At 41.1% G+C, this 25,996-nt stretch overlaps 2 protein-coding genes across 2 annotated transcripts in view; one reads left to right on the top strand and one right to left on the bottom strand.

Moving 5' to 3' along the window:
• zmp:0000000755 (phosphofurin acidic cluster sorting protein 2) overlaps window positions 1-13,665 on the bottom strand; it is a 45,195-nt gene extending 31,530 nt beyond the window's left edge. The window contains exon 1 of the mRNA XM_053333325.1: window positions 13,390-13,665. Within this exon, the coding sequence (XP_053189300.1) occupies window positions 13,390-13,601 (212 nt within the window). The 5' untranslated portion in view covers window positions 13,602-13,665. The remainder of the gene's footprint in view (window positions 1-13,389) is intronic.
• The window catches only part of fhip2a (FHF complex subunit HOOK interacting protein 2), a 229,426-nt gene that overhangs the window by 175,081 nt on the left and 28,349 nt on the right, over window positions 1-25,996 (top strand). The window lies entirely within an intron of this gene.

Raw genomic sequence — 25,996 nt, 5'->3', positions numbered from 1 at the left:
GAGTTTTGGCCTCTTTGATAAAATGATACGTCTATATGGACCGGTGGAACGGGGTACGTTGAAGCAGACGCAGTTTATATTACACTGACATCAGAAAAGGTATTTCAAAAATGTCAATCCCAAATCTGAAATCAACTCCCTGGTTCCTTATATTCGGCATCGGATTTCAGAAGATGTGACAACAAGCATATGGGGGAGTTATTGAAGCTGAAGGCGAGAACATTTTTTCTTGATTTTGAAAAGTCAAGAAAGACAGAGACTCTCCACATATAGATCTTTCTTCATATTATAAGAATGTAACCTTTAATAGCTGTAAATATCTAATGTTTCCACTAAATTCCTAGCTGACGACGATTACACTGAACACCAAACTTCGAGCAAGACTCTTAACTGAAAGCTCACTTAATCCATCTCACGGTTATCACAGCGTCACTTCCAGAGTGTTTCTTGTCTGGACCGGTGTCAACAAACAAGCACAAATCCTCCCTACATCGAAATCCTTGGAAGCCATTAGTCTGTGTGATGTGCTGGTGTCAAAGAGTAGACGTGACTACTACCGCCACCATGCTATTCCTGGACCACTTTGGGTGATAGCAGCAGCTTAAATAACATAGATGATAGGACCACCCTTAAGTTTAAGAGACTACAAAGACTCGAAAAGATAGTCGGCCCTTGGCAATGTTTCCAAGTATGAAAAAAAAAAAAGCCCTGTGTTTAGATAAAGATGGCAGCTAGCGGATACAAAGTGAGCACCATTGGTTTGTTTCTACATGTTTTATGGTCTAATTTGCAGCAGATGGACAGATTGAAGCATCTGGAGAAGTTCTGTTCTAACTATTCTGCTTAGTTATTTCTCATCCTGCTTATCAAGTCGTCACTTAAATATGAACATACATCCTAATAAACTACAAATGAAATGGCGACCATCAAGAAAAGCAGAGCCTAACGATATGCTGCCTAAACACAAAAACACACTTTTGTGATTCTTTTCCCCCCGGTCAGCATTCTAGTTGATGTTTTGCCAGTTCCCTCGTCCTCGGATCACTGCACAGCGATTGTCAGAGGCACAAAGCAGGGGGAAGTGGAGGATGGAGAACGAGTGATGTAACAGAGGGATGAATGAAAAGAGACTGTCTATGTTTGGTATGTGTGCTGGGGGTTACCATGCTAGAGAAAAAAAAAAAAAAAAAAAAGACCTCAAGTCATGCTTTTAGTTCTGCTGCCGCTCGTACTCTCCTCTCGAGATGTGAATGCAGTCACATTCTTTTAATAAAGCGCGCTCCGACATTATGCTCGGCATGAAATTCTTATGGAAGCTGGTGTATGGGCGCTGGCTCATATAGGGGAGATTGACAAAAAGCCCTTTCTCCTCGGTCGAGGCCCTCGCTGAGGAAAGCTACAGCACTTTGTTCTTTCATAACACTATTATTTGTTCATGTCTAGTTGCATAATTTAGCCCAAATAAAGGGTGCACTGGTCTAAAAGCTACTTCCTCTGAATATTTCATTCTCCTACAAGAAAAAAAAAAAAAAACCCTGTCTATTTACAGTGAAGGCTAGCCGATGGATTTGGTGATATTTGCTCAGGCAGTAATACATATAAGTTTCTTCTCTTTTTTATATTTTATTCATAGCTTTTCAAACTGTGAAAAAAGACTAAATAAAGCCATAAATCCAAATCCACACGGCTAATGTAAATGTAAGCCTTTTTTACATTTTTCCTAAGATTGGAAAAGGGAAAGAGTGACTGTGAATCAGCGTGGACAAAGAGAGAAAAGAGATAAGTCAGGTTAAAAAAGCAGCTTGATTAATTTTTTGAAACCAATCTGCATTACCAGCGATGAAGATTTAATCTGACGAGACTGAACGGATAGATTTTAACAAGTTCACACAGTGGCATGTGCCATAAGAGCTTAGTGTGCACTTAGGCCTGCATGCAAAAAGCTATTTTAGCCCCCCAAAATATCTGGTTATGTGTGCCAGATGGCCATATGCTGGTTGAGCTTTAATTCTCTAAATGAAATCTTCTCAAGGCCTCGGTGAAAGAAGTGGCTGTGACCAGGGTGCAAGAGAACAAGAGGAAGTGATTCATTTGGCAGTGGCTCATTTCTGAGACTGTTAAGTTCATATCAAACCCCAACTAGCAGCCAGACTGGCAAGAGAAGTGAAGGATGTTTTTTTAAAAAGCAGCAAATTAAAAGACTGAAACTATTCACATTAATGAGAAAAATAACTTTGGTAAGATGGCTCGTGGTGTACCAAAGAGTTCTGTAAAGGCACAGTTTAGTGTTGTACGCCTATTTTGACGTTGTGATGATGACATATTGTTGAATGTCAGAGATCAACTGAGAGACAGAAATTACAAATACATCATTTAATCCTGCTTTGTTGTAACAATGAACATTTCAGATGAGACATTAATTCTCATAACGCAAAACAACAGATGGTGTGCGATTGTTACTCGAAACACAAGGCTAAATATTTCGTGCTGAGACGGCTTGGCCAGAGGTCATGTGATTAAGCTAAACAGAGCCTATGCAATGTTATGTAGACATAGGATTAATGCTTTTGAGCATCAAGCGCTAACCCCCCCCCCCCCCCCCCCCCCCCCCCGTGGGCTTTGAAAGGTGGCTGTAAAAAGTTTCCTCCTGCTTCAAAGAGGAAGGCTGAGGTCATATCGACTTTGTGTCGCTAACAATCGATTATTTATTCACTGGGAATTATAAAATCAAAACAACTCTAAAACATCTCAAACTAGTCCTGCAGCGTAATCCACCAGGTGGGAGGGTATTTCTCACTGAAAGTTCTTCCTCCGCTCTCCATCTGCATGCTTAGCGTTTTCCAAACAATCATATTTTAGCCAAGCTACGGCTTTTTTTTTTTTTTTTGTAAAACCTTGTACAATAATTCTTTGGGTTGTAGGAGGAAACCTGAGCTCCCAGAGGAAACCCACACACACACACACACACACACACACACACACACACACACACACACACACACACACACACACACACACACACACACACACACACACACACACACACACACACACACACACACACACACACACACGGAGAACGAGCCAACTCCACACACAGGCTGAAACCAACAACGGGCATTTTTCCAATATTTCTTTACTGTTTATTTACAAAATGAGCAATTGTTTAATTGAAAAGAAAAAAAAAAAAAAGTAACCCAAAGATGAATCAGTAATGAAAATAGCCAGGTAGTTGTTGTCCTAGAGCCTGTTATAAACCCCTGTTAATTAAGTAGAATACATGCTCACCTTTCTTAAATATGGCTGAGAATGCAGGGCTAGCTATAATAATTAAGATGCAGACATGTACTGTCCCTTTAGCTACAATTTAATTTCATCTCATGCTAAACTGTGTTAAGTCATTGCTGGGAAGGATTTTAGCTCTGTCGGTCCAGCTGGTGCAGAGGCAACGAGCGGCAGCAGAGCACATTCGGTGTAACAGCCGTGGAAGGACAGGTGTCATCACTCAGGTATGAAAGCACCCTGAGGGACGTGTTATGAAAAGAAAGAAGAAGAAGAAGAAGGAGAAAAAAATGATTGGGGAGCAGATTAACTGTTTATTTCCCAGAATGTGAAAGGAGAAGACGTGATAACCGCACTCATACCTTATATCCTCTAATCATATTGCTCTGTAATATGGTATTTGTGAACTCTGAGGTCACGAGGCTCAACCGGAGCTGTGATAGAGTCTGACTGTTGTTGGGATTACCAGCAACATTTTATGTAATACTACGCGGGGCTGGTGCATTAGTGCTCGGGGCCAGGTTTTATTTCCGTTTGGTGATTTGAGCCTGTGCTTTCCCACAAAACGCCTGTTAGAAAAAAAAAAAAAAAAAAGATTTATATCTGTGAAGCATGAATCAGAGGTTTGACTGCCAGTGCACTCTTGTTGTGTGGGTGTCTCGGTAGAGTCCTTCAAAGACTTCTCTCTGATAATGAAGGCTGTGCTAGCAAGCTGTGTATGTTTTTTTTTATTGAGAGAAATAGGGCAGGGGAAATAAATCTTTAAGTTCAGACCAAAAAAAAAAAAAAAGAAGAAGAAGAAGAAGAAATGCTAGGCTTGCTGTTCAGTGACAACAGGCGACACAGGAAGGGGGTGAACCTGTCCTCTTGTTTTACCATCAGGGACCCAACGCTGCCCGATTCAGCCGACATCACATCAAATTAACGACGTAGTCTCAAGATTTAAGAGAAACACAAGAGTGCAAACCTGACACCAGATTAGTGAGAGTCAACAAACGCATGACACTGTGATCAAAATGCACAAACTTCCTGCTGAAGGTTCATCACGCTGGTTCTAGCTTCCTTAAAAACAGCTCAGTGATCCGACACCTCAGTGATCTGACAGTCATTTTCAGGATCTCAGCACATGGATGTCATCCTTTGTGCCGTTTTGCAGTGCTTAACGGCCCCTTTGTTCAAGTCCGACCGCAAACTGATGAGTTCAGCAGACCCGTGTTTGTAGTGGCCATGCAAGACGAGACCAGAGCACACGTGGAGTGTTTACAGTCATAATCACAACCCGAGTAAGACACCTTGACACCGGATCGGCTGCGGCGCATCATAACATGACAGATGACATCATCCGAGCACTCAGAACATGATGAGATTATCGGTTAATCTAACGTACAGTACGTACTAAAGTAAAGATGGGTCTTGGAGTTTGTTCCTGCTGCATCTATTGACTACATTATGAGTCTAGTAACCAGTCCTGGAGATACAGGTGATCCCTGTGAGCCTTACAACCTCTGACAATGTTATGACTGAGCTTTAAAATCCTATTAGGTTGGATGAGCTGCCTGACAGGAACGTTCCTTAGCCCGGGGTCTACTGGCAGGATCAGAAGCTCAAGAGTAAAGCCTTGTTTAAAACGATCACTCTGTCTAGCCCGGTGACCGAGAAACCCCGAACACCTCCAGAGAAGTAAACAACTCTTGGAAAAAGGCTGTGGCAATTTCTTTGTAGGTTAATGAAGGCTTGATACACTGTTATTGTCATGGTTTCCTGTCGATATTAAAAATTAAAATACAATGACTCTGAGATGAATGATTAATAATGACGATATGGTTATACTTGTGCTCAATACTGAAGAGAAATTGTGATTTCCATTGAAGTCATTATTCTGTCTACTAGGAAATATTTGGAATTGCAAAAGAGCATGAATAAATAAAAATACACAGAATATGTCAGAATCCAATATTTATAACTTGCACAGCTTATGTAAGCCTTTTCCCCCCCAAAAAAAGAAAAAAAAAATCGCTAAAAATGATTCATCTTAAAAAAAAAAGCCTTGATGAATGGTGTGGATTGTGTGAGGATGAAAATGCAATGAAAAGGATGGTGAGGGAAAAGCCTGCCAGACCTCTGCATCGACGCTCGGGAGCCTTTTACATATGAACATCTGTAGTTCCTGGCAAGCCAAAACGGACCCAGTCCTGCTTGAATGAAATAAATCTCAAACTGCTTACTCTGTGTAATGCACTTTTACAATCTGCCAAGTTTGGCACAGGAGACCAAACTGGGACAGCTCTAATATGAATATGAGCGAGAAGCGAGGGTTTCTGGAATTGAGTAGGAAAAGATTTTTTTTAAAAAGCAGTTTTATTGTGAAAATGTTTAAGGCTTGTTTACCTCTTGAGAAGATAAATGAGGAGCCTGTGAGAGAGGCTGTATTTCTACTGATGATTCACTGATGGTTCATTGCTCTATTCGCAAAAAAAAAAAAAGAACGACCACACATAAAATGGGGGTGCGATGAAAAGAGGTTAGAAAATGTTACTTTAGGAAGCGATATATATTGATTTTTTTTTTTTTTTTTGCTATCATCAGTGCTAATGGTGCCAGCTAGACTGCAGCTTCCTCAACTGTGCTCTGACTCAAACATATTTTCTGCAATGTGGACAAGACTTCCAGGAAGAAAAATGAAGAGGCACCTTATAGTGAAATACATACAATAGTCAGCATCAGCAACTACTGCTTTACATCCTAAACTCATCTTAACAAAAGGAAGGATACTTAATAAACAAGTGATTCATGACCATGGGTATGTACCGGTGCTGCGTTATAACTTCAAAGAAACAATGTAAGCTCAAAATGGCTTTTTGACTTCTACTCTCCGTCCTCCTCCTGGCTTCATATATCCAGATGACTAATGTGCTCAATGTATCTAAGCAGCTTCTCCGCTGTTTCTTTCCTCGGTATCCATGAAGTAATTTAACATTGCTGATGCCAAAGTGAGTGGAAACTGAAAAAGAGAGAGGGGGGGGGTTCGTTAAGCCAGAGTAATGACATAGGCAAAAACTGCACTTTTATGTTAAAAAAAAAAAAAGATGTTGCAGAGATGGACTTCTTTCATCTAAGAAATACTGTATGGTTAATCTCAATATTTCTGATAATCCAAAATTACCTTGTAGCATAAAACACTTTTAAAGCTGTAAAAATTAACTCTAGTCTTTTTTTGGAGAGTTTATAAACTAGCAGCCTGAATAAGCATTAACCCTAGCCATAGAATAAAAATGTCTTTCTAATGGACATTGAATTTCGTAACAACTTCCTGTCCCCGAAACCATCCCTTGGAGTTTTTCCACAGAAAACAGGAAGAGTGCCACAATAGTAGAGTGGACTAATAGATTGAAGGCACGTAAACAGAAAGAGGACTACAGACTGTTCAGACTCCTTAATCTGTGATTAGACAAGTGGGCAGGGCATCAAGCTCAATGCTATTTGAGAGCTGAAACTCTAAAAGGACTGTTATGTCCTCAACTAGACAGCAGATATAAAAAAAACATTTATCAGTTTATCAGCACATCAACATGATTAGAAAAGCTATCATTCTGCTTTATTGTCTTTTTATTTCTATATTGAGGAAAAAATAACAATTCTCAGTTTTCAATTTTGAACTTGAAGCTTTTGTCCCAACATAACATTTAATTCAGTTGAGTGATGATAACTGAATGTCACTTTTTAATCTCATTTTTAAGCAAATATCAAAAAGAATGGACTAACTGAAAGAGTTAATAGAGTCAGTGATCATTTCTTGGTCCCACCCTCCCCTACCCATGTGTTTGTTTATAAGAGTCCACTCTGCTGGACTGCAGCACAGAGTCTCTGAGTGCCACCATGACAATGTGTTGTGTTTCAAAACGTCTGTCATGTGCTCTCATTCATCCACGCCACTGTGTTTTAGTCTGAAATGGTCTCCGTGTTGCTGCTGGCACACGGCGGCTCAGGAAATGCCTGAATGGGAGAGGTGGGAAATAAGTAGAGCAAGAACACGAGAGAAAATACGAGTTGAGAGACATTGTCCCCTACGTGCTTATTTTGACAGGATCCTCCCTGTGTCAGAGGACGGTTTCCTTCCACTTATTGGCTTGTGAAGTTGGATCTCGTCTATAGCAGAGACCCCAGTATCCACCCACACAAGCATCTGGCCTTTCTCCCGTTCTGAGGTCCAGGCAGGGGGAAACAAAGCCCTCTTCCCTTTATGAGGAATTCAACGTGAGTGTTCGGAGCATGCCTGTTACCCCGTGACGCTCCGGGACAGTTCAGCAAAAACTTTTCAACTAGGTGGGTGATCTACAGCTCCGATCCCCTGCTCCGTCTCCCGGAGAGCCGGTTGTTGGTCAACAACAGAGTGCAAAAAAAAGTGTGTGTGTGCGTGTGTGTATGTGTGTGTGTGGGGAGGGGGGGGGGCTCTGGTGCAGCCTGGCTTCTACTACACCAGCGGCTCTCTAGTTGTGAGGAATGTGGAACGTTTCCCAAGGAAATTCCTCCTCCTCCAGGAAGGCAGGGAAGGAAACCGAGAGAATTTTGACACATTTCAGGCAGCGGGAGTAGAGCATGAAAAAGAGGAGAGGGAAGGTGCTGATTGGTCGGCTGTTAGGAAAGTGTGTGAACAGCATGGTGGAGTACGGAGTACTTCAGGATACCATAAAAGCAAAACCACAACAGTTATTAACCAATATTACCTCAATTTACTCCATAAAAATGACTAGGTAGGTATTACTCCTCTATATTAACAGCAGAAGTGAAACTGGGACCATCTACATTATGTAACACTGGAGCATTTTCAGTTATTCACAATAAGCATCTTACTGTTCCAGTTCATGGAGTCAAATACTCATAAAATAAAAATGACCTTTAGGTATATAACTCTTCAATGTAGGTGAAGTTGTGTGTATGAGCAACATTTTAAATATTTAGTTAATGTCAAAACAAAGAACAAATGGCATTATTATGGTACATCCCTGAAGCCATGCACCACGAAAGAATAGTCATGCATAAATACATAAAAAAAAGTGTAATCTGGTAAGACTGGAGCGACTTTCCCACAGCGGCCCCGCTATAACACATTACCAGAGCATCAAGCAAACAAGCCGTTTTGCTACAACTGCCATTTCTGAGCCCGTATTGCTCTTCAATTATTGTTGGTGTCGCTGAAACCGAGATACACGACGTTGAGTGCTGTGTCACAACCCCCCGAAGGGCACTGGAGATGGCTGGTGGGGGCCTTGTTTATGATTCCAAAAGGAAGCGGAGGATTAGCCGGACAGTGTCTGTGTGCAGCATCAGATTACTAGCTTCTTTTCCTGTTATGAAATCAGATTACTGCAGCTCCCCTGCTACGAGAAACAATATCCAAGCCTTGAGATGGCAGGCTTGTCTACGAGGTGAAAGGGTAAAAGTAAGCTCATGTTATTTGACAGACGGGGGGATGGGGGGGGGGGGGGGGTAGTTTATCTATATCCTGATTTGTCTCAGGTTTTTAAAAAAAAGGAACGTGAAGAGAAAGGAGCGTTAGATCAGAAAGATTAAGGCCAGGGATGATAGTGATACTGAAGATTGCACGCTAACAGTTGGAACTTCTGGATGAGATAAATGGCTCTATGCATCCCAGCGTATGGGACATGCAAATACTAAAGGCTGACGGCTTCATCTCCGCTGACCTAGAACAAAGAAGAAACAATAATGTCTTGTTTGCTGACATATACAGCAGCGCACGCACGTCAGTTTGATCCGCTGTACGGAATCGGGGAAGAGGGGGGAAAACAAACATCTGACCCCGGCCCACAAAGTGCACTCATCTACTATTAAGATAAGGCTCAGCTACCCAGAGAGAGAGAGAGAGAGAGAGAGAGAGTAAGGTCATCTTGGGACTCGCATGAATCAAACGGCCAGAGAAGAAGGATGCTCTGCCTGTCCGAGATAAACGTCAGAGGAAAAGAGGAAAAGATCTTGTTTTGTAGCTTGTGGGCACACCTTTAAAGATATCATCACCTCTCTGAGTGAAGTCAAACTTAAACAAAGTTCAAATATACATCTAGATCTTCCAAAACTGTTTGGTTCAGCGGGCAAAATATGACAAGAGTTTAAACTGAAAGCTTGTAAACTGGTGAAAAGATATCGACCGTGACAACTTCCCCTTCCATTATGAAAACCACCGAGGAGGAGACTGGATGGCAAACGCGACCCAACTGAACCGCTCGCTCGCTGCCGTCATTTTAGTAATGAGGGTAAAGGTCGCAACTTTTTTTTGACCACCCTAGGTTGTAAAAGATAACCCTGTGGTGGTGCTACTCATTCTCTATCGTTTATAGATAAACGCAGCGCCGTCCTGACCTCTGCGTTAGTGTCATTCCTGCAAATACCACATCGCTCCCTCAACAAACGCCTGGCCCTGCCATAGATTAGGGTTTGGATTTGGATTCCTGAGCAGGCCTCTAAACCACAACTAATACACTGATCTTTCTCTGTAGTGCTGCACTGTGCTGCTGCTGCATTATTTATTCCCACCCTTTCTGTGAGTTTTTATTTGTTATGTAATCCTGTGTACATCCTTCTGTATCACCTTTAGAAAACAAACACCCCCCTCCCCCAAAAAAAAAAGACAGCCACTGTTCCTGAAAGTACAAACACTGAAGCTAAAATGTTCCAACAGTCGAGCTACTCTTGGGTTTTTACAGTATTGCGTTTTAAAGTCAACAGAAGTCAAAAATCTGTATTTTAATGGTCTAGATCATCAACATGGCAGGGATACATAGGAAACATGAAACTTACTGCTATTTAATGTGTTTCATATCCTGTAATACAAAGGCTGCATTGGTTTCAGAGGAAAGGGTAGCGGTTTTGAACCTCATCGATGCGCACCCGTTTGCAATTTATGGCTTACACACAACAAACAATGCATACCAGCCTCGTCCTGCTAAAAGCAAATACTTCAATTAATCCTGGAAGTAGTATTGAAGTGCATTTCAGGAGTCCTCTTATGCATTGTATCCCTTTGCTGTCTTTGGTTACTCAGCAACATTGCCAAAGCTTTGGTCTGCTGTTAAATAAGGACAAAGTGGGGGGTGGAGGGGGACAGGGCCCTCTCTCTACCCCCTTTTTACCCTCCACAAGGTTTTGTTTTATTTTGGAAAGATGGTTAAAATAAGAAGAGAAAAAAAAAACTGGCTTATGAGAAATAAGCTGCAACCACATAATAGCACATGGTATTAGAAACATTGCAGGGTGGCAAACTGGCAGGCATGACGGTGCTGGAATAAAAACAACGCTGGTCCAACAGTTCCAACTACAAGTGCCTTAAAACAGGTCTGGCAGGTAGAAACCAAATACTGTATCACACACACACACACACACACAAGCTTTCAGTTTTTTTAGATACAAGGAACCACTACAAAGAGAGCAAGAGTAAACAATTCATCATACAAATACAACATATGACAAACATTTCTATGAATCTAGCGTGATCCTGTGTAATAGTCGGGCAATAAAAAAAAAAAAAAAGGAGAAAAACCACAAGAGAAAGTTCAAATTCAATTTATGACAAGTCATAGGTGTGTCAACAGCAAAACTGTCAGGAACCGCAATCCCATGCTGAGAGGGCCAACAAGGGCTGACAACATGTTTTCCATTGTGAATAAAATATTTTCCCCTAAGCGTGGCTTCCAGTCGGGCTGCGAGGCTTTGGAGGATCAATTTTTCAAAATACAAGGTCTTGTAATTATTAACGAGCAACAGCTGTTTGTGACGCTTTAGAGAACCGCGATAAAAAACTGTCAATTACCAACGGTGCTGTGCCCTCATTTCAAACTGTGCCACTCAGCCGGACACCCACATATGCTAAAGGCTAGCGGAGGAGCAAACAGCTGCACACAAAATGGCCCAGCCCCTGAAAGAATGCCAAGGCAGAATCCCCAAAACAGGCCTTGGGTTGGGCTCCACGCAGGACCTTTCACACCAGCCGACGATAAGTCATTAAAAACACAGGAGGCACACTAGTCCGGAAATAGGACTGTTGAATTACTCAGCAAAAAAAAAGCTGCAGGCACTCTAAATACAAACCCCAATGTTAAACAGGAATAACACGATTTTAAGCTCAATAAACAATTATGTCATACATCAGACAACTCCTACTCCATTACATACCAGATATCCCAAACATCAACAAAGACTTGTGTCAAACAGCTCCTGCTGTTATGCTGAACAATGGCTGGCAATCCTTTACTCTATGCCTCAGCCCATTAATAATCCATTATCATCCACACCCTTATTCATCTTTAATACAGCACCTTATATATTACCATGTATAGAGTGATCAGCCAGTGTAGTGACAGAGATGTGGGAAATCAATATGCCAGCTATAGCACACTATACAAATCCACCGACATGTTCCCTGCTTTCTTCTGCCTGCCAGCAGCATTAAAAACTTAATGGATACAGCTATCAGAGGCATGTTCACTGGAGTCTTATATCACAAAACAGCACTTGTAGGTCCTTGTACTTTACATCATCTCCCATTGGCCAAAAACAGAGCTCTAAAACCATATGCATTTTTATCACAGACAAACACAGACGATCCTATAGCTTGAGCCTTAGGTCACAAAATTTAACTGTCCTTAAATCGGCTGAAATAAAATATAATGGAATCACATTTTTTAGAAATAGGACTGCAATAAAAGGGGCAGCGAAGTGTTGAATTGAACTGAATTGGATGAAAGCAATGTTGTCACTGTAATCATTTTTATTCATTCTCATTTTACTCGGTTTCCAATAAGCCCAGCCACTGCAGACAAAACAGAATAATATTTATACAAAGATATGAAACCATCACTATAAATTATCTATGTTGTTCACACTGGCATACTCATGCAGACACTAAAGAGGCAGCAGGCATACACACACACACACACACCCACACACACACACACACACACATCGACTGTGGAGGAAACCCTCCCCTTGCAAGCCCACTTTTCTCCCAATGAGTAGAACAGATCTAGGTCAAAGCTGATTAATGTGGCCACAGCTCCCGAGAGGTTTCTGGTCAGGTGGCAGCAGTGCCTTGCTCACTGACGATGCATACTAATGTAGAGTATAAGCGAACATTCCTGCTACAACTCCACTTTCAATCGTGCCATCATAATAACACTTGCACAATGCGGATGACTGCCATTTGCATACATAAAAGTGACAATCAAAACACGTAGCCCTCTCTCTCTCTCTCTCCTTGTGCCAGCTGCTGTGTCAACACTATGACTGCTTGTTATTGTTGTGGTTTCGTGGCTGCATTTCGATCAGTTCGCCGAAGCTCAGGCACAAAAGGGCACCTGTACATAAACATAGCACAGCCCCACGAAAATCATGTGGATCTCTCAAATCACCCAAGCCAGTTGCTGCTGAGACTGCCCATTAGCTCCAGATAGTTCATGACACAGTGCTGCAAAATAGTGAAAAGGATGTTTGCCACTTAGGAGACGAACGGCATCCATGTCACTGTATTTATAGATAGTTATGTTGCTGTTGGGTGGTATGCATTCCGTAAATCAGATCAAGCACAGGCCTACATGGACATAATAGGACATTTGTCATGTACAGCGTCGCAACAAAGCAAACAGATGAGCAGCAGCAACCGCTCTGTAGTTAACTGACAAACTAGTTAGCACAACTTTTGCTTGCTAGTTATCATAACGGTTGGAATTTAAAACAAGGGGGAATGAAAGCAGTAAACTATTTCTTAACAATGAAATATCTGAAGACTTTATCTATTAATGCATAACAGACGTCTCACTCTTGACTGAGAAAAGAAGTAGTTGCTAAACTCAATGGGCAGAGTGAAATGCTGTGGTATGTGTTAGCTTTAGCATTAGCCACCTTGCTAGTTAGCTCGCTCAGTTAGCCAGCCCGACACTGTTTTGGAGATGCACGGCAGCTCGTCTCCTGCCTCACGGTACCGTCACTGAGGGCGTTGTTTGTCTACCGGTGGCCTCATATTTTTAGGAAAACGATATGGTGATTTGTAGACGTGGTGGGTTTGTGGTATTCACGCTAACACAACACTGTTAACGTTACCTCGGCACGCAGCTCGGGGATGATCGGTCTATCTCCCAGGTCGCGAAGAGGTTCATGGGTACGGGCATGCTGCCGGAGCCCGAGCCCAGGAGCGCAGCCCCGGCTAACGCTCCAGTCGGGAGGCTTGTCGGTGCTGGTCCTCCACCGCCACCGCTGCTCGGGTTCAGGAAAGCGGCCCGGACGCCTCCTCTCTCTACAGCCGCCGCCATCATCACCTCCACTGCCTGCTGGGGAGCAGCTCTAGCTAAGTGTCGGACGGACGCGGGAGCTCGCTGAACTCTGCGCTGCCTGCTCCTGCTGCTCCTCCAGACTCCCAGCTTCTCCACACCGAGTGGAGATGCTGATAGGCGGGGCGGGGCATGTCACCACTGATAGGGGGCAGCACCTCCCTGTTTTTACGGTGGGACATCTTTACCATTACCACAGCCTGAAAAACATGTTCAATTGATTTGAGTTAATTTTATTTCCATTATTAGACATTGGCACAGCGGGGTGGGGGAGCACATTGGATCATAGCAATACAAAATGAAATATTCTATATGGAGTAGGGTGGATTAGGGTAATGTGGGACACTTTCAACATATTTACATAATGAATCCAATACAATATATCAACACCTAATATCATTAGGAAATCTCTGACATGTTTCCTTGTTAAATCAGAAGACAATTTTTAGATATTGTACTGAAAATGGCACTTATAAATGTTCCTTGTGTCAAATGGTTTCAGAATTTTTAGGTTTTTTAATTTGAGACTAGTTTTTAGGCTTAGAAATACTTTGATTGCAAAGTAGCCTTATCTGTCAAAACCTTCTGAAATGCACATATATATATATATATATATATATACATAGACATATTTGGTCTTTTAATTTTGTCGGCCTTCATGGGTTTTTTGCTTTCTGCGTCAAATAGATTAAAAGACTAGAAGCCTGAATGTTCATGTGTAATGTTAAACAATGTAACTTACACAGTTTGCATGTTCTAGTTAGTTAACTGAATAGAAAACTGAATAGAAAAAGAGATAAATGCACTGGAGCCTGTTGTCCCACATTATCCTAATCCATCCTATAATAAAAACAAGCAAAAGTGACAAAACAATGACACAAAATAATAAGTTTAATACAAAAAAGAAACACGATTGTACAAAGTATAGGCTAATAAAATTGGGTTACATATAATTAAGGTGGGGGGCACGTGCAATGTCCTGCTAAGAGGAGCAATGTAAACTAAAGTCTCTATGGTAGAATGTCAGTGGTGCAAAAAGAGTCATAAAAAGTGTGATGACAGGGAAGAGGGACGGGGGGTGGGCCGTGGGCCGTGGGGGTAGGGTGTGACTGATGGGGAGTGACATTTTGACCAGTCAGCAGGTGTTATTGTCCAGGTGAGATCCTCAAAGCTGTGGACTCTAAGAGGAATTTCAAACTGCAGACACTCTCCACCTCTGCTGATACAGATCGGGCGAGTCTGCAGTTTTTGGTCTTCCTGAAGTTCCCCATCAGTTCTTTAGTCTTATTGGAGGAACACCATGATGTCAGATACGAGGGGGAGCACATTTTAATTTACTAATAAACATTTAGGATTTACATAATTAAGGAAAATGATATGAGGGATATCTCTTGTACAGTGACGACACAGAAGATAAAAATATACCTAAAATACTCTTGAGGTGCAAAAATTATGCAAGTGATAACACAGAGGTTGATAAAAGAAGGTTTATAAGATTTCATATAGCTATCATCACAGGGCAATATTTATGAAGTCTTGGTTTTGATGGAGCAATGTTCAAATTCTCTGAAGTCTCTTGCTAGCTTATCTGAAAACAATATTTGTAGCTTTGTTCTTCTCATCATTTCTAACTTTTCTGTTTGTTGTCAGAGAAAACAATGTAATAAAGAAGAAAGAGCATAGAAATAAACATGTTAGGGGTTTTCATATATAATTGCTAGTATCCAGGGTGCATGACGCAGCTCCCAGATAGAGAATATTTTTAAATAGACATTTTAATAAATCTTAATGCCTGATCTGCTACTGAAATTTAGATATAATACACATTTACATTTGTCTGAAGGTATAATTGTAGGTAGGTGATTACTATTTGAAACTTTCTAATATCATACAACAGTAGTCAGAAGCCCTCACTTTTCCAACAACAGCAATGTTCACAGGAAGGAAAGGACATTTTCCATTATGTGGCAGGTTTTTTTTTTGTGACCATAGGTGCTATATTAATAAATGTCATTTTATATAATTCACTGGCTATACATGCTCACTGATGGCCAGTATAAGTGGTTGTGGAGAGTGAAGCCTGCATATATGGTAATGAAAATACTACTGTGCAGATGGTCAGTACCATTGAGCATTTAGAAACTACTGTTGTGTTTCAATCAGAATATTTTGATATACATACAGTAATACACCAATGCACCAAAAACACTAGGATTCTGTGTGTTATTTGTACTACTGCTGACCATTGATTGCAATAAACTTTCAAGTAGGCAAAAAAGCACTTTGGTATCACAGTAACTGATATTATCTATGATTTATCAGTGTGTGTTCACTTAATGACACCTGGTCCGGCATACTTGATTCATTCATTGTTCTCATAATGCTGGTGTTGTGAAACCCTTTGACTGTAACTGTGACTAAAGCTACAATAAAGCTGACTAGACGTGACATGCTCAGGAGGGTTGGGTTGTGTGTCAGCCTATTCAAACAGACCATCAGTGTATTTAAAAAAAAAACATTCCTTGATATTGCTAAATGTCAATGTGATTTGCACAACCTGTAATGTGATATGGTTGTTGTACATCAATCCTCCTCCTCTGAAGTCATCAGTGCTGGCAGGTTCACCTTTTATTTATAGACTGTTTGTCTAGACTTTCAATAAACCAGCATTGCCATGACCACATGCATGCACACACAAAGGTGAACCACATGATTAAATGCCTTCTTTTTTTAAAACCATCTCTCGTGTTGCACTATTCCCCCTGCAAAACTGTGCTGTGATTGTACCAACCTAATGTTTAATCATTGTTAGTCAACACTGCACACCTGACTACATTTAATATTCCCGACTGTAACGGTGGCATCATCCCTAGGGGTTGTTAATAATGATGATGACAGTCATAATGGAACTGCAGGGCTTTTCATTTCTCACCTTTCCTTATTCCCAAAACGTTTTTACCAGACTTGCATTCTTCATATAGACTTTTAACACTGCAGATATGGCAAGGAATAAATATGAGCTACATTTCATATGGATTGGAAAACTCAAGATGCTTTACATGAGATTGAAAAGAAAGAAAAAGGGGCTGCATAATCTTTTTCTAAATCATCAATTTTGTATGAGTGAAAGAGGTATACATGGACTTTCCTTTGTACAGCATGAAATGAAAACTCTGAAATGAAAATTAGAATTTGTTTTGTCCATCATGGACCTCTGATCCATACCTTCTGAATGATTATGGGATGCCTCTGCATGTTGACCATTATGTTTGCAATGATTAATGAATGAATATATGGAGGGGACTGCCACCTAGTGTTTGAAAATAGTACTACATCAACAACAAAAGGGACATTTAACTCTACATTTGCACATTGTGATTCATCCAATAGATGGCAGACTGTCTACATTTTTGATAGCAGATTATAAGAGCAAGTCTCTCTCTCTCTCTCTCTCTCTCTCTCTCTCTCTCTCTCTCTCTCTCTCTCTCTCTCTCTCTCTATCTCTCTCTATCTCTCTCTCCCTGCCTCTACCACTTGCTTTACCCTTCTGATTGAACCTCCATCTCCTCATATAAGTGTGAGTGGGTGGGTGTACATATTGTGACACTATGACACCACTGATGTTTCCACAACACAACACTCTGACATTTCATAAGCCCGCCTTTCACCTTTATTGAATTCTGTAGAGGGGAATAAAATACACAGGCATCAGTTTGTCATGTAACACCTGTTCAGTGGCAGGCATCCTCTCACAAGAATCAAATAAATTGCTCACATCCTAATATCGAGTGAAGAAAGGTCTTAGCCAGTGCTCATGTTCTGGGGAGGTTGCCAGAACCATCTGACAGTCTTTGACAGGAGTGTGAGGATTGCAGCGTCACTCTCTGATGTATGGGCAACAAACTAACCACCAGCATCATCTGTTGGGTAACATCGCCTTATTCTTTCACAGCACATAATGCCAGCTAATATGATTTCCGAGCACATCCTTATTTTTAGACGTGAACTATTGTTTTAGGCTTGTGCTATTGTTTTGTATACCGCCTCCACCCCATCAAAGTCAGACATTTTTAATGAGCAAGCCTTTTTATTATAGAAGCTAAAAGCTGCACTTTCCAGAATCGCTGCGCACGACTTTGCAGTCATGCATGTTCTTGTTTTAATTTAGAACTTCAAGGGCATCAGGTCTTTTGTAACTCCAGTGAAAATTCAGCAAAGTGAGAATGGTGAATGGTAAGACCAGCAAAGAGAGGGGTCCGTCTTGTTCCTCTGTTCACGATTCATCAGTGCTGCCTGATGTTCCCATTGCTGAATGGGGGTGGTGGGGGTGGTGGATAGTGTAATTTAGGTTAAGTTTCTGGTGAGTTTTCCAGCACAACAAATCAAATTTGATAATGCGGCTATTGTTTCAGCACACATATTATTACCTTCAATCTGTTCACAGTCAGGGAAACCAGGTGCAGCAGAATTTGGAAGTGTTTAAGGCCACTTGAAAGGAACAGATATTATGCGCAGCCATATGTTGACCCCTGAGGAGCTTGTGCTGCAGATGAGTATGAATACTTTGCGTAGGAGTTGTATGATACCTGCAGCACAGTGTGTTTATTTCAATTGGTGCCTCTGGAGGCAGAGTCAACATCTGCCTTCCTACACGCTTCATACGTTGTGATGATAAAGATGTTAGTGGAACTGGACAAGATTAAAGGAAATAGATGAAAACTTGTCGCATCCGTGCATATTTTACCAGGTTTTGTTCAGTTTTGACTCAAAACCAAAAGCATGTCAACACATTCATTCTCCTATTGGTTTCATTGAGGTTGTTTTCTGTTCCAGGATTCTTTGAAGTGGTTGGCGTTCACGAAGAGATGCTGACAGAGTGATCTCGCCTACACTGCTATCAAGCTACAGTGGAAGAAGGGTTAAATCTCTGGTCTATCAAAGCCAACCCATTTAACATGAGGTTAAAGGAGGTCTCATTCATCTGGGAAACTGTGCACAGTGTTACTGTTATGTTTCTCATTTCACACACATATTACACCCGGCTCCAGTCTCAGCCCAGAGTGATTGGTCTCTGGTGAGCAGTCAGACGCAATTTAAAGGTCCTGTCTATTTGTAATGTGCTGGAAAGATTGCCACATTCCCCGATACAGTAGAACAGATCAATCCGAGGCACATCTCTTTCTCCCTCATAAGCTCCCTGTACACCTTTCACTACTAATCACACTTCAAAACACTAAGGGCTGCAGATAAGCCGCTGATCTAATTAAGGTTTTGCAAGCTTGGCAAATTAAGGATATTATGTCTCATGGATTATATCCTTGGTTACCGCACAATCGATGTACAATTTCCTGCATTTTCATTCATCTCAGGTATTATCATTATTTCTTTGCATGGTTTGGGTTGTGATACTGATTAAATACTGATCATTTTAATGAAAGCAACATGTTGTAAGAGAGGTGGAATTGGAGCCCACTGAACACATCTGTGATCACAGATGAAGATCTCTGAGTGATCAATGCAAACAGCAAGAGCACAGTTTTACCTCCCATTTAATGCCCAACAACAACAAAAAAATCATATTTCAGGACGTGCACTACGTGAAATGGTCATCTGTGAATTTCAAAGACATGAAAATCACACAAAATTACATCAGTAAGTAGTGATTACCAAAATATGGTTTGTTTTTGCTTCTAACATCTGCATCCTTATGGCCTGTCCTTGTATCCATACACCAGTTCTTATATAAGATAACACTTTTATGTTGCTTGACTACATGTAAAGTTCTTTATCTACATAGATAGATATCCAGTGGCACAATTATGTTATATGGAGTGTGGGTGTGCTCATGATACCAGCAATTTCTTTCTCTCACAAGAGGACATACATCATCTAATTTGCAAATCTGGCTGTTATGATGTTACAATAACCAAATACACATTTTAATTTCAGTAGTGGCTAAGCTGAAGAAAAAAAGGCTGGATTCAAAACTGAGTTTGATTTCACCACCTACCATTGAATTGACGGGAAAATCCTATTATGGGGTTATGAGTGAAACGAGAGATTCTTCAACACAAACCCGTTATCATGTAACAAAGACAGCATGGCAAGAATGCATCTGTGAATTGCCATTTCTAAGAACTTAGTACATTTAATGTGTATTTGCACATGAATGACACTGACATTCTCATTCACTTCAGCCAACACGTCTTTTTGCTGCTTGTTTATGGAAACTCTTCTTATGCAGAGCACATTACAATCTTGAGCAGAATGAAATCACTCGTCTATTTTCTCTCCTCAGACATCGACAGATTTGCACTAATAGCAGTACACTGAAGACATGCAGATAGAGGAGAATAGTAGGGGAGGATAAAAGAAGAGAGACAGACAAGGGAAATGAAAAAGTGATGGAATGAGTTGATGAAATCCTATTTGAACATACAGTATGCAAATCAGGAGAGACATCGTGCCAGCTTCGAATCTCATCGTGATCTCACAGTACATGAACTCTGCATAAAGCGCATTCATAATTCTCATCCATTCAGTGGTACCAACGCAGTTCCATTGATCTCTGAAGAATGTATGAACAGATTCCCCTGACACTCATTGTGTTTGCACTCTGGACAATGCAGCCTGGAAAGACAAGAGCGACAGAGCTATGAAAACCATTTGCATGAATGCCATCCACAGAGAACTGAGACAAGAAGGCACGACAAAGGCCCTGCAGGAGTCCTACAGACCTACAGCATCTCCTGAGAGGGTTGACCAGGTCTCGCCGCATAGCTGGATAGCCTCACAATAGACAGCTCTGGACATGAGCCAGCATTAGAAGAAATGTTTTGCTGCCATTAAAATTCCCATTTAAATAGAAGCAGGAAATGCACCTGCCAGCTTGCTATCTTTCCTCCACTCTCCTTAATTCGTTCAGATGGGAACCTTTGTTGAAAGGAATCATTTTGCATTTAGATTTCCCAGAGTAAAAGGAGGCACAGGGCTCCCTGCCTGGCGACATGTTTCTTACAGAAAAAGCTCTTCCTAATGAGTCCTCTAAAGCTTAGCTGATTATTTTCTGCTTAGGAGTTGTGGCTGGATTGCAAGTACATGTTTTCTCCACTATTAACCCAGATATCCAAAAATGGCAGCCCCGGGGTATGTTTGATTGCTCTTCCCCAATCCTTTGAACTCGACTGCAATCAGTCAACCCAAACTTCAACTAGTTTTCACCATGAAATTGAAAAGGTATCTGTCTATCACAGCATTCCCTGAAATCCCCTAAAGAGAAACAAGTCTTTGTCCTGAAATGCCATCTTTGAACTATGATGCCTTTGGAGGCTACACCCGAAACAGTCTCTGCGGCTCCCTCCATCAGACATGGAAATAGCAGTCATGTTGATGCAGAGATTGTAGTCTCTGTGTTTCCCTTCTCACAGCAAAGTGTTTATCATACCAATCCAATGACAGATGCTCAGTCCGGTTAAAATGTTTTCTGTGATGACAGTTTTTTATGATTATATTGAAATATTGGTAACCACTGTCACAGAAAAATAGCTTTTGTTTTTCTTCTTTGTTTCCAGTGACAACCGTTCAGACGACATCATTTCAAAAATGAGCAATCACTTGAAAACCTCTAGTTGCCACTCATTAAAATAAACAAAGTACATATTTAGTAAAGAGTTGACAAGGCAAAAAAAGCAGCTTAGCAGGCTTTGGGAATACATGTAATTAGGACACAAAAAGAAAAGTAACTGTATTCTGTTACCATTATAGTAAAAAATATGTCATCAAATCAGATTTTAAAACACATTTTACAATAAAGAACGTGAACACCATGCACTTTAAAAGTTTCAATGGTCCACCATGGTGTGAGTAAAGGATGACATCACATGACGCCTGCAAGAGCGCACAGTGAGCACACGTAGCCAACACACATTTCACACACACGTTTAACTTAAAAGCTGGCAGGGATGTTTGTCACACACTGTGGCAGTCTTACAAATAAGTTAAAAGAGAGCTCTAGTATATGACAGCTTGAAACGCACATAACAGCTCTCCACTGATATGACTGTGCGTAACGTCTTCAGAGCTGACAGTGTCACTGGTCGCCGAACGCGTTCAATACTGAATGAAAACTCAGACTTCACACAGCCAGCAGGCCAAGTGCTGTGTCATCAGAGGCTTTCCCTGAGAATGTTAAAACACCGTGATTTCGCAGCATTTGCACCTTGAATTCCCGCAATCTGCTTTCATGCACTGTGCTTCTTTTCCTACAACACAAAACTGTCTTAATACATATATTAATGACGCATGAATCACGCAGGTCTGAAACATGTTTGATTAAAGTGTGAATATGATAATAATGTTGTTCAGATGTCACTGAACGTTTCCGGGATTTTACAGAAATATCTATACGTTGTTTGTTTGCCACAGCTGACTGCAGCATCACACAACAGCGAAAACGATAAGTGCGTCTCCAAACTGAGAAAGAGGCTGTGCGCATTTACGCACACGGCACAGCAGCGGTAACTTCATTACCGGATCGGTCTTATCGGATCTGACGGTAATTGATGTTCTGTATTGTGCTGCACACAGACTAGCTGTTACACTCAGAATCAGGTTTATACGTGGGATTGATTGTTATAAAGCAGCTCTGGTGGATGAACCCTGATCTCCGTCAGCACTGAAGACATTTGTATTTTTAAGTAGGCTAGCTGCAATTACTCCAGTGTCTGATTTCGCCAATGATATCAATCAATGAATTCAAGATCATTCAAGAGAGAGAGATAGATATAACATCCGAAAATGCATGGATTTATATCTAATTGTATACAATTGTATTGTACTGAATATGAATTGTAATATTGTAATATGTATGTAAATATGTTGTAAAATGCTTTGGCAACAACACATTTCTATTCATGCCAATGAAGCTTTTTGAATTGAAATTTAATTGAATTGAGAGAGAGAGAGAGAGAGAGAGAGAGAGAGAGAGAGAGAGAGAAAGAGAGAGAGAGAGAGAGAGAGAGAGAGAGAGAAAGAGAGAGAGAGAGAGAGAGAGCCTTTTGTAAATAAGATGCTATTATTTGTTTCATTTGTGCTGTATAATCAAGTTACATTAGTAACATTATTAGCCTATACAGCTGTTTTGTGGACTGTTATAACAGAAGGACATGCAGAGGTTGAACCTTTTCAATAGGAGGGCAAAAAACGCTGTTCAAAGAAATAACTGAAGCATTAACTTAGTCCTTGAGTGGCAAACTAATATACAAACAGGATTTTGACTCTAACATACAGTAGCTAAACATCCGATAATGCAACCTGTCAGATTGGTCATTAATGTGGCCCAGTCTGAACAGAGCCAAATCCGATTTGGACACTTGCTAAAAACAGTGTGGACAGTCAGGCCTAAAAATCAGATTTGAGAAGGAATCAGATTTGAATCAGATTTGCCTGCAGTGTGAATGCAGCCTAAGAGGCATGTAGAAAAACAAATTATAACTGACAGAGTAGTACAGAGTACAATCAACTGATTGCAGAACTCACAGAGTGCTTAAAGCATCTGAGACAACATATCATTAATGATAAACACAGATAAAGCAGGAAGCTCACACATGAAGAACATGGAGATCACATTTGACAGTTTCTTTCCACTCATCCAAAACATTTTTTAAAGACATAACCGAGGGACAGTGGATTTGGCTGAAATTCTCCTGATAATGCCACCAAATGCTTGTTGGCTGTGCTGCTGTTGGATCTCAAACAAGCAGCTACAAACACCCTTTTGAAGAACACAACTGTGGTAATCTTTGAGGAACAACTTCAGTCCAAACTGGGTGACATGCTGGCTCAAAGCTTGGTTAAGTTGATGGGAGTGAAGGACCTAGATAAGTGTGTCAGCTTCAATCGCCTGACAAGCCTGCTAGCTAAAGAAGTCATCGACAGCACCAGCTTTCCCCTCTTTACTGCTAGGATCGCCGAGCCTGTAATTGATCAGCGCCTCATCCACATGCACAGACTGAATGACATGATTTGTCATGCAACTGAAATAATGGAGATATGCACCAGCAAGACGTTGTGCACAGCCCGAGGACACCGGGAGAGAGTGAGCCTGACCATCCTCCCATGCTCGACCCCGCTTGTGCTGCAGGATCTAGAAGGAATTGATGACAGCTGTCAGTCACTGGTCAAAACTGAGGACCAGGTCACCTCAGTGAAAGAGGCTGAGCGCTTCACATCAGCTACAGCGCTGGCCTCAAAATGTGAGGATACGATTCCAAACTTCACAGGGAGATGCAGGACAGGCCGAGAGGAACAAGACAATGATCAAAATCCTCCTGGAGAACATTATCTTTCGAGTAGTCAACAAGGCCAAGGTGAACTGGACCCTGAGACATTCAAAGGCCATCACCCAGTATCTCTTCAAGTGGATATGGGCTGATATCGAGGAAGCAAAATTCAAAATAACCCCAGAATCTCTTAAAGAGCTGGATAAGGCCTTGTTCAAAGACTTAGTGAAGAAGTGGCATCATGTGACTCATGGCACCAGTGAAAGAAAGAAAGAGTGCCATCAGCAGGGTCTTCTCTTCAGTGGAGAAATGCCTCCCCAAGCCTTTCAAAAGGTCTTGCAGGGTTGGGGTTCTTTAGGGGGCTTCTTCATTTTGAAGGAAAAAAGTAAACCCCAGTGCACTTTTTTCCTTCAAGATGAACACAGTAAAGGACTTCAGTCTGGCCTCCATGAGAGGGCACGACTTGAGGTCTCTGGGTAATTTCAGGGGTCAACAGCGGTTCTAGATCTGAGGGCCTCTCCTTCAGATGTAGAACTAGTGTTGGGGTTATTTAGGGGTGGTGGGGTGGGTAGCCTTCATCTTGAAGTCAAAAATTGCACTGGTGTTTACTTTTTTCCTTCAAGATGAACGCAGTAAAAAGCTTCAGTCCGGCCTCTATGAGGGGCAGGACTTGAGCTCTTAGGGTTACCTCAGTGGTCAACAGTGTTTCCTCATGGCTGGAAGATGAGGGTTCAAATCCTACCCTGATCCTTTCTGAGTCTGTGGCCCAATCCCAAACCAATCCCTATCATTCCAAATCAAATAACAGTCGCAGATGTTGAGGGTACTTCTAATTAAAGGGGTGAGGGGTGGGGGGTGGGGGAGGGGGTTAAAAAGTTGATCCCTCGGAAAATGATTGAATGACTGAATGGTTAGCCAAAGTGGAAGTGGATAGGGTGAGGGCACAGAGGCTGGTTTGGCATTGGGCCTGTGTGTTGTCCACTGAGGTAGTGTGGGTTTTCTCTGGGTACTCCAATTTCCTCCCACAAAAACAATTAATTGATTGGACACTCTAAATTTCCCAACAGCGAATTGGTTTCAATAAAAGTCTTTAAATTTGAAAATCTGCTTTGATCAATCAATCTTGTTTTTAATCAGTTCCAATCCACGCTCTCTGTGTAACTTCTGTTTCACTCAGGCCTAACTAATAGGTTGTGTAGGCAAGTTAAAGTCAGGGTTTTTTGGCAAAGGTATATTTGAAAATTCTCAATTTCATTACACAGTTCATTCCCCTATCTTTAAAATCAGTCACAGTTAAGTTTATTAGCACTCCTTTGCACAGAGAACAGTGCATATGTTTTTCATTTGCTGTGTTCTCTTTTTGTACTCTTTCATACAGTGTTTACATCAGATGTTGTCAAGGTAAGATAAGATAAGATTTTATTGATCTCACAAAGGGGAAATCCATAGTGTCACTGCAGCAAGACAAAACAAGTGAAAAAGAAAGAGTACATGACAGACAGCAAAAATGAGAAAGTGCACCTAGTAGCCATTAGCATGCTTATCAGCAGATTATCAAGGATAGAGTGCATGACAGTATGCAGTAATAAATAAATGCCTGACAGTATAATGACAGGTGTATGTATACATTGTTTGTACTGTCACTTAACTTGGACAAGTTTTCCTCAAATGATTTCCAATTTTCCTACATATTATAAAAATGTCAATTTTGAGCCAAATGTATCAAGATTACCTAATTTACATGCATGCAAATGGAACAGACACCATGACACTATTGCTTTGCTTGGCACCTGCATTTCATAAGCAGTTGTTAATTACACGATATTATTTGTCTCATTTGAACTGCCCTATGTCTTTCTTATTGCATCCAAAAGTAACGGAAAGTAATCAAGTTACATTACTTTAATATTGTGATACTTGGATTACGTTTCCGAATACACTTTTTTTTTATCAGGTAACTAGTAAATATATTGGAATACATTTTTAAAGCAACCCTCCCAACCCTACTTATCAGCATATTTTAAAAGTCATCATAATGGTTGGCTACAGCTAGCCCAGTGAAGAGGATCTTCTTTATAGGCAGCACCATATCTTGGTATT

Source organism: Scomber japonicus, chromosome 14 (genome assembly GCF_027409825.1).
Source record: "Scomber japonicus isolate fScoJap1 chromosome 14, fScoJap1.pri, whole genome shotgun sequence".
NCBI classification, from domain to species: domain Eukaryota; kingdom Metazoa; phylum Chordata; class Actinopteri; order Scombriformes; family Scombridae; genus Scomber; species Scomber japonicus.
This window is presented reverse-complemented; position numbering and strand designations above follow the sequence as displayed.